Source organism: Glandiceps talaboti, chromosome 4 (genome assembly GCF_964340395.1).
Source record: "Glandiceps talaboti chromosome 4, keGlaTala1.1, whole genome shotgun sequence".
Taxonomy (NCBI): domain Eukaryota; kingdom Metazoa; phylum Hemichordata; class Enteropneusta; family Spengelidae; genus Glandiceps; species Glandiceps talaboti.
Window position 1 is genome coordinate 25,700,189 of NC_135552.1, and position 10,696 is coordinate 25,710,884.

A 10,696-nucleotide genomic window follows, 5' to 3' on the forward strand; every position below is an offset into this window, starting at 1 on the left:
GCAACAGGCGTGGATACCAAACACACGTGGTCAACACTCTTAATCTTGTATGATATTTTGTATTTGTATATCACTTATAGTATTATACACTGTTATTTGTAACTTTTCAGCAATATGCTAGAATTTATGAACTTGTCCATTTTAGCAATTACAAGCACTTGTATTGTCACAAGATAGTGGGACATTTTTGAAAAGATGTAAACCCGTTTATTGTATTTGTATTCCCATTATATTTAGGCTAATGTATTGTTAGTTTTGTGACCATTTATGACCATTCTAATTTTCAAGAAATACGTGAGTCGACAGTTATTAACAGAAATTATAGTAGCAATTGAGAACAACGCCATGGCAGTGGTTAAATTTCAATTCAGGGCAGGGTTAACTACGGTAACGTTAACTCCTTTGTCCGAAACTAACATTTTATGACTACTTTTGCCTATCAATCCAATACTTTCTGCATTGTTTTCCTATAGAGATCACATTTCTCAACTCACTTAGAAACCAAACAAAACAATGAGTGATCATTTTCTTTTGAACAATTTCCCAACAATTAGGTAAATATGAGACTATCCCTACAGGATGGTCCATATATATTTCCACCACAAATGTGTACTTTATATAATGCAATATCAATAGTCTTACCATCTGCCGGCTTGAGCAATGTTGTCGAGTCGATGTGTTGCTCTCCTAAGGCCATCTGGGACCGAATTCCCTTACCTCGATTGCCATCACTTCGCCCTCACCGTCATAATTACAATGAGCTAATAGCACGCATGTGTGTATTGAGAGTCGTCCTCAGCGTCAAAATGTTCCAGAAAACAAGTCTCCAATGTAAGCAAACATTTGCTGTTTTGTATGAATAGTATACATATGGCGAAAGTAATTTGGATTGTCATATTTAGAGCATAAGAACGTTACCATCCGTTATCTTATCCATAAAAGATACCGTATCGCTACCCAGCTGGTGGCACATGTCGATGTGTGGAGGCCACTTTCCTCGAACAAGATGGCGTCATCACGCGACTTTGCATCTTTCAAGGCAACAACGAACCTATTAGTATTACCCTCACTTGTGGCAAGGTTTAATCTTATTGTAAGAGCCCTGCAAAACATTAGGCTCAATCTTTCCCAGCATTGACTTGCTCGTATGACTACCGCAAAAGTTGGGCAGAGTAAAGAACTGACTGTGAGTACCACTGAGCATGGCAAAGTGTAGTTTCATATACGCATTGACTTGTGGGTAGATGAACTATCCCACGTGATTCACTATTAAACCACGTCTAGTTTTAGAATCTACTTACAGAGTGACTTACACCTATTCAACAACACAATGATAGCACCATTTACATTTATCCGTGTGCCACTTGTTCTTGTGATAAAAATGTTATGCACCAAATACCATTCAAGAATAAGATTTATTGCGACAATACAAGTGGGGGGGGGGGTACTTAGTCGCAAAATTCAAATGTGTTAACTCCGTGTGACACTTGTTCTGATGAACAGTATCAAATGCACCGAATATTGCAATGTCAAATTATAGAATATGATTTAAAAGGCCTAAAAAAATTGTTTGGTTCCGGTTACCCGACCCCACCTAGTTTTTCACAGCCAACCCTAAACTTGCTTTTATGTATTCGAAAGAAAAATAATAAAATCGTGAAAACTGCAAAGTTGCGAGAGAAAAAGTGAATGCAGAAACTGACATTAACTTGAAAAGACATTATAAAATTGTTCTTCCAATCTGTTATGGCTGTACATCTGATGGGAAGACACCAATAACACAGAGGCCATATGGAAAACAAAAGAGAACACACATGAAAAAAAAAATACAAAACAACAAATCTACCTACCCCACCTACAGTATTCTAGAATTGAGCGTAATCGGAACCACAGATTTGTTTAGGCCTAATTACAGTGTGAAGAACGTTATTATTGTTCAGGAAGAAGATTTATTGCGACAACATGAGGGAGTATAAAGTCGCAAAATTCACGTTTTAACCCTGTGTGACACTTGTTTTGATAAACTATGCACCAATTACTACAATTTCATATTATAGAATTTGATTTATTATTACAGTGTGAAGAATTTCATAAACAGTTATATTTCAACCCAGATTGCCACTTGGTTTTATAACTATGTATGATTGACGTTTTGTAATTAAAATGTAACACAAGTGCTATAAATTTCAATGTCACGATTACTTGTCAAGGGCCTCAATAATTTAAATGTTAATTATCAATTAATAAAACTATGACACTTTGGGTCAACACTGTATCTTAATTATGTTGAGAGTAGTGAATGAATGGATGAATAATTCCTTTATTCCTTCTATTGATTGACTTTCTATATTGAATTTCTTTGATTTCAGAGTTGAATTTACCAACACGTTGGGGGTTTTTTTCGCGTCAAACGAGATACAAGCGAAATCTATAACTGTTTTTTCCTTACATGTAGGAGGATATATAGTCAAAAGGTTGTTATATTTAGTCTGTAGACCAGGAAAACATCAATCTATGAAATATTACACGCCCCTATGGCGGCGCGTGCATGCGTACCAAATACATACGGGAACTTTTTTTATCCACACCCGATCGTGTAGCGTAGACATTGAAAACAGTTGTTCATTTTGGGCCGCCATATGTTTAGTAAGGGACCGGTCAGTTTCTCGAAGTATTTACATATTCATGACATGTTCTGTAACTAGTGTAATAGGTAATACATCATTACATGTCAGAGGTACCCTGGGGCCATGGGGGGGGGGGGGCGCAGAACCTTCCTTCACACAGGTATCATAAAACGAATAGCTTATTTTTTTCAGTTGAGAGTCACACGTGGAACTATGAAGGACACTAGAAACTAGCTAGTTCTTTAGTGTCAAGGGAACGTGAAACGTGATATCTGGTGCGTCTGAGGTTTAGACATTCTTTCGATTTATAACGCCACTCCTACATGATACATGTAATACGAGTTTATTTCCCGCAGATAAAATCATGAATATTCAGTGTGTATCTAATAATTATTCATGTCTGCTAAAAAAAGCCACGACCGAGCAATACTATACGCAGGTGAGAAAAGGAGTTTCAATTTTGGTGTTTCTTGGCAACAGAGTGAAACTACGTCATGTAAAATCATGAAATGAGATTTCAGAACACAAAGTTTATCAAAATATTTTATTCCCTGGAGTGACATTGCCTCTAAGTGGACGGGCCTCGTTTATTCTTTATTTGAATAAGCTAACTTAAAAAGATACGTGTGTGTTCTCGTATATGCATATATATATATATATGGAATGATAGCCTGGGTGAGTGCGAAATGGTCGGGATAAATCGAACGCCTTAGGGGACTACTTGTAAAAAGTGAAGGATATTTTCCTTACATAATTTGCACCTCTGACCACTAAAAAGATTCTTTTTATTCTAATCTAATAGTGGTCTGGGCATAAACTATAAAGTTAGTGAATTTACAAATTAACTGAAAACAATTGAAAACAATTGAAGATTTAGGAAACTAAAAAAATCTCCCAATGGAATGATGCCAGTCTTGTACCTGTCTTTGCTGGAGGGGGTTTGTTTTTTCCTCTTCGTGTTACATAGGACAGTCTCCCCTCCACTGTCTATGCATTTGGCGAGTTATTAATTAACATGAGAATAGGGTCAAAGGGTGAAGTGCATCATCAGGTATCATCACAGCACTGCACTGTCCCTGCGGCAGTCACTACGCTTGTACTACCACTAGTAGCGAACACAATGTCAGGCACTATCCGACAGACATTTGTACGTCTCCTTGCGTACCTTATATTCGGACTGTTTGTATATATTATCTATAATTCTTTGTTTCCCCTTCAACCACAAGGGCATGGGAAGTTCAGGCTTAATTTATCCCATGTGCCTTTCACGGCATCGTTGTGTTTACTTGCGGCATTCGCAGTATGGATTTACATGATTCCTGCCAAGGTTTTGGACGTTGGTAGGAAGGCTGTGTTCATCACAGGTAAGACAAGGTCTAAATTAATTTTGGTACTGTGGGTTTGTTTATTTGTCATCTGGAAATGTGGGCTTAGTCCAGAGTTTCATTATCAGATCGGCATGTCTAGCCTGTTCACTAGCCTTCGGAGGTACGACTAGCTAGCGACGTATCTCAATAACAGCGCCGTCAACACGCTGGCATGTCGGTGCCGATGGGCAACACTGGCCTACATACGGCCTTGGCTAGTCAAGCTTGCAGACGGAGTACGAGACTCGATTCTGACAATGTGCAAAAAAAATTAAAAGAGAATCGAGTCACAACTTACTCGTCAAAAAGGAAAAGGCTAAGTAAGCTTTGCTCATGTAGTATCATATCAGATAGCCACATTATCATGTACAACGTTGTATATATTAGATCGAATGATTGGGGTGAACGTGAAGGGTCCAGATTTCATACGTCAATGATCATTTAGCCTGATGGTCTGGGGGTCAACGTAAGCAGATCGTGGTATGTAATCAATCAACTATTATATCGTTCCAACAACTTGACAACAAAATCTCCTAAGCTCTTCAGTCAGTTTAGGGCCTAAAATAATGGATCCTCTAGCTAGTTCTTTAAAAAAGGGCTATGCCAACATTTGTACCATTCCTATATGGGTATAAGATTATTCAATCCCATCATACCGCCGGAAAATGACTTGTGAGATCAGTTAGATTGGAAACAACCACTAACTAGCGACTATCAAAACCTCAACCCCATAGACTTTCACCATAGATAAGGAAATGGGTCTATTCCTTGTATGTGCTATTTGATAGTTGTGTAGTTCTGATAGGAACCATTGAAGATCGGGGTTTAATACACAAATGGTGGCTTACTGTGTTGACCCTTTTGTATAATAGATGCTGCTGATAAACGTATATTGGTTAGATAAATATTAACTGTCTTTATACTAACTATGCTGGTTGTACATTCACCCTTGCGATGCTTGTCAGGATGCCATAGTTCAAAATGTTTTATCCTGGAAAATTCTTACATGAAAATGTCTTGACGTCACTCACAGGTTGCGATAGTGGTTTTGGACACAGCCTTGCAGTTCATCTTGACTATCTTGGTTTTAGAGTATTTGCAGCATGTCTATTTAAGGGAGGAGAGGGGGAACAAAAACTTGTCAAAACATGTTCAGATCGCTTGAAGACAATCCAGTTAGATGTCACAAACCAAGAACAGGTTGACAATGCTTTAAAAGAAGTGGAACGGTATTTGGATGGAGAAGGTATGTAAATTTAGAATCATACACTTTGTATACTAATGGTACATGTAACTGCATTTATATAGTGAACTGATGACGGGAATCAATGATCACGTGGGCGAGATTTTGAATGTCTGCTCCTCTGGACGTATGTCGAAATATGTGCACTCACAAATACAGACAGACAGCCAGCCAGCCAGACAGACAGACATAATTCTATACTTCACTTTCATCCCGACAGATTTATGGGGCCTGGTGAACAATGCTGGTATGCTGTTCATGGCAGACTTCGAATTGACTCCAATGTCAACCATAGAGAAACTGATGGATGTCAACTGTGTTGGGCTAATGCGTATCACCAAAGCGTTCCTACCTTTAATACGACACAGTAAAGGCCGTATCGTTAATGTAGCAAGTGTTTCAGGTAAGTTGGTCAACAACACGTCGTAATTTTGCTGTAAAAGATGCGTAAATGACATTGTAGTCAAGTTGTGGATGGCAATGATGTACTCACTGTCGTATGAAGTATTGTTGTCATGACAAATGTTCGGTGAGTTTAATTATCATGTATATTTGACTTTTTTGATATTTTCTCTGTTTTATTAGGCAGGGTTACAGTTGGCATGCATTCTGTATATGCAGCATCTAAAGCTGGGGTGGAACTGTTCTCTGATGGACTTCGTATGGAAATGGAACAATGGGGAGTGAAAGTCTCCATCATAGAGCCAGCAGGTTTTAGGACAGGTTAGTTAACCACAAACTCATAAAATTCAAATAAAAAATATAACCCGACTTCCTTTCCATCAGCTATAGTCGATGTGACAAATGACTATAATTTATTTTACATTTATTACGTTTGTCGCTAGTGTATCAGTATTTTGTTTCTTCGGTTATCCCAGGCAATTGTGTGTAGTGATCTGAATTTCAATGAGAAAGGTCATGTGACGTCACGGTCAGCCAACTTTCAACAAATACGCATGTTATGTGTTTTCGAAGAGTCGTTGGTTCAGTCATCTCTATTGTGTGTGGTTAAATTCGTATTTGACCTCGTCTTTGCACAACCACAGACCAGTAAACAAGGTCTGAGACATAACTGACTATATCAACAACAAATCAATTTTGTTATTCAGATCAGACAAAGACCTCATGGTTATGAATGCGTTCGTCTTCATTGTATAACTTCTGTGGCAAGGTAAATGTATTCCGGCAATATATCTGACGACTTGTAGTAGTTTATAGGCTACCGTCTTTGCTGATGTAACGAATTACCAAGGTCATCGTTAAAATGGCGCTTACTCACAGTGATATTCATTGCACTGGCTATATATCTATGAATATTACTAGACCTTTCAATTCAGTTTTTTATATAAATTTTCAGGGTTTGGTGTTCACCACTGACTATGATATGTGTTTGCACATACAGTGATAAAAAGACATTAAAACTGTCAACAACTCGAGGGAAAATTAACGTGAAAAAACCAAGTCCTGAGGTTGTGTAGCCAATCACAGGCCTGTCGTGCAGTGCAATAAATTGTCATTATTTGTCGGGCTGTATACTGGTAATGAATGTGGGTTAAGATGCCCAGTTTACCACAACATGGGCTCTCCAATATAATGAATACTTTGAATGGAATCATGTTTTATATAGATATATATTACCTGAGTATTGCCTGAGTATTCTGAAACACTAGGGGGAGAAGATGTTTCTTGTTCATATCAAGAAATGTTCAGTATTGCCATAAAGTCTCTAGCGAACCTGAGATACGGCCAAACTAGTTACTCGAGCCTGACTAGTAATTTGTGTTTGCAAAAGTTCATTCTGGCAACCTAAAGTATAATTTTTCTACGAAAATTAATATAAAGGGGCGTCTGTTAAGCGGTGCCATAAAGAAGCTATTGATTGTACGACTGTGCAGTGAGAAGTCAGGACAAAAAAAGAGAAATGTTTGTGGTCAGGACATTTTGTCTAAAGTGGTACGACAACGCGATTTTTTTGTTTTTTGTTTAACAGTTATGTTTTTTTTATTTAGTACTCTAGAACAAGTTGTGTGGGGCAGATGTAATTTGCTTGTTCACGATTGGCTCTGCAGTTGTTTTCACTGACGCAGCAATTAATGTAGTGATGGTTATTTTTGTGTATTCCCCCGATCTTCAGACAAACACGTCAAAAAAGATCGATGCGAGGGACCAGGAACACTTTTGTTTTGGCCTTATACGTAGTGTATCCCGACAGAGAAAAATTGTGTAATCACTTTGTAAGATAACCATAATATTATGCCAATGTTTTCTATTGAGTGTTGAAGACTTCAAATGTCATAGTGACGGGCTTATGCTATTTTAGTCTTTTATCTTTAACCATAGACCCCTTGGATGGTCTTTGACGAAAAAATGGTCAATACAACAGCGTCGGGCTAGTAGGTTGGATCATAGAGGTTCTATGGTTAGATAACATGTACATGAGTCCTCTTTGTGTACGAGGATTCAATTCTAGAGAGAGTCGGTATTTATGTATTTTTGTATTAATTATTAATTTTGTAGGTTTATTCACTGCAAGACAAATGGAATCAATGGCTGACGCTGTAATACGAGATGTTTCCCCAATATCGAGGACAGATTACGGCGAAGAATACTTAAAATCATACCGAGATCGAATGCTCCGCATCGCATCAAGCTCTTCTCCATACATCTTAAAAGATCTCTCGTACGTCGTGGATGCAATGACAGACGCTCTGCTCTCAACTGCTCCAAAAGCACGTTATCTTGTCGGTAAAGGCTCCTGGATTATGATGTTTGTAGGAATGTGCCTACCAGTCAAAACTGCAGACTACTTGCTAGCTAACATTTTCGCGCCAAAAGTGATGACTCCAGCTGGCGTTGAAATAAATAAAAAGAAAGATAAAAATGCATAATGACCAGACAAAGAACCGGTGCAATGAAAAGACTAAAAAAAATGTCTTTCACTGCGTGCTACAACAAAGAAAAATGATTCTTGTTATACCGGCACGTGATGAAACAGCACTATCATTTTACATGTCTATAATTACGTTGTAAACTTTTTATACCACAAGTTAGGCCAAATAAAAAAAGTTGTTTGGTTCCGGTTACCCGACCCCCACATAGTTTTTCACGCCGACCCTAAACTCTTTTTTTTACGCATTCGAGAAAAATAATAATAAAATCGCGAAAATCGTGGTCTCGCAAGAAATAGTGGGTGCTGAAACTGACATCAACTTAAAAAGACAATATAAAACTATTCTTCCAATCTGTAATGGCCGTACATTTGATAGAACTTCCCAAGAAATAATTAACACAAAGACCATTTGAAAAACAATGGAAAACCTGAACTAGACACTCACACATGAAAAAAATATATAATAAAATAAAAAAAAAAATCTACCTACCCCACCTATTTTAAAATTGAATGTAATCGGAACCACACAATCTTTTTTACGCCTTATACCCAAGACCATTCCGGATTAAATTTCCAATATATTTCCGAACATTTGTACAAGCAAGTTGTTGAAAAGAAACAAAATCAAGAATGAATAATTAAATAAATGAACATGAATGAGATGCAATGGGTTTCTTGGATTATTATTCCTTGATCAAATTTAATAAATGAATTATAAACAGTGAAGAGTTCTCGCCAACGTCTCTGTTATAACTTTATATTTTGTTATAAATCAGTCCAAACATTAGTAGACTTGAAGGGGGCATCTTATCGGATGGACTATAAACAGGACTTCCGTCCAGTTTGAACGTCGATGTAAGCGACATTCTACTTTGTCCTCGTGTAGACAACTATTTCTATAGTATTAGTGGTTTGACATCACTACCCAAGAACTTTGCAATGATCGTATGATGTGTGGCAAACAATGCGGACATGTGTATGGCAAACAGGAAAATATAATGTTGGAATGGGTGTACAACAAGCAACACAGCTTGACAAAAATATAGACAAGCGCACTGCCCGATCTACCACAGGTCCCTAAAAAGATTGCTGCTAGATCTTCGGGCTTTCTTTCAATACAACAAGCGGCATGCGCAGTCGCTTCGGCAATTTCGCCCTCGATAAATACTTCCATGATTGCAGCTTCAGGTGCAATTAAAGCGGCCTTCGGTCGATTGTCGTAACGATGGTCTAGCAGCTAAACTACTTAACATCTTACATACTAGTCAATCATAAAGAGGCAAACTATCGTTCCCCCAACAACCAATGATTGCATGGAGAAAAGGCCAGGATTTGGAATCTATGCTCCTCCACAAGAAACACAACACACTTTCCAACAAACAATAAGCAGGATGACACTATTGCAAAGCATCACGATGTGCAATCTGTAAACACATGAGAGCGACGACAGAGTTCACAGAATCAAACAGCATAAAACACAATCTTAGGACACATAAACTGAAAAACAACAAACGTAGTATATGGTATACACTGTGAGATTTAAAAGCAGATAAGGTATATATATATGTATATGGTATACCGGGAAACTTGAAAATGTCTGTAGAAAGTTTTGGCCTATCAGGGGTTTCTTCCAATTCGGGTTTTGTGATATCTTCAATTTTGTTTCGTATATGTTTAATACCCTTTTGACAAATTCACAACTAATAAAACAAATGCTGGGTAAATTCAGTTGATTCGATATGATTCACCATATAAAAGTTCATCGAACTATATACATGTACATTATATACGTGACACTAAATCCAAAGCAATTCTAGAGCTCGATATACATGTTATTGTTTATTTAGTGTTCAAAGAAAACAGTCATTGCGATCTTGAAAAGTATCATTGTATGACTTTTACAGATAACATTTCATATATGATGACTACTCATTAGGTAAGGCAGGTCCGAGGGTTAAAACATGATAGTACTCCATGAGCATAACAAACTTTGATGTAAGCTTCTTGATTATTAAAAAAAAATGTTGTTCATACTTGAAAGCCGTGGCACTGTCTTTCGTTGGTGTTATTTTCTCTTCCAATGACTGTTTTTATCGAAACTTCATTTTAAAGAAACAGAAGCGGTCAGCAGATATAGCCTACTAAGCTATTGGGTAAGTGGAATGCATAAAGTTCTGTGTGATGTGGGCCACGTATTAGTTTAACTTTATATCTATAAACTTTAAACTAACTAAAAGTTGGCACCATGTTGATGGTGATCTGAAAAGCCAAACATAGGGATATTAGCCAGTGTTACTTCACAAATGGTGACATTTCCCGCCGTCTGTACATGTCATACATATTTACGAAGCTGCCATAATTGTAGCGTTAGTTTTTATTTTGATATGCATTTTTTGTTTTGATCTTTTTTGTTTCTTTCTGGGGTTTAAATGTAAGTTAGCTTTGAGTGCAAATCCCCGAACGAAAAATACAAAAAATTCTGAACGCTACAACGAATGATCAGAGCGCCCTCAGCGCCTAGAATAATACACAGTTCAGGTTCAGAGGTCATAGTTTGACAGAAGCCATA

At 37.5% G+C, this 10,696-nt stretch overlaps 1 protein-coding gene across 1 annotated transcript; it reads left to right on the forward strand.

Annotated features, from left to right (window-relative positions):
* Positions 1-3,747: 3,747 nt before the first annotated feature.
* On the forward strand, positions 3,748-8,125 carry LOC144434390 (D-beta-hydroxybutyrate dehydrogenase, mitochondrial-like). The gene is made up of 5 exons (XM_078122840.1): positions 3,748-3,991; positions 5,028-5,240; positions 5,458-5,640; positions 5,823-5,960; positions 7,755-8,125. Exons 1-5 carry the CDS (start codon positions 3,748-3,750, stop codon positions 8,123-8,125), a joined length of 1,149 nt encoding a protein of 382 aa, XP_077978966.1.
* The last annotated feature ends 2,571 nt before the right edge of the window (positions 8,126-10,696 follow it).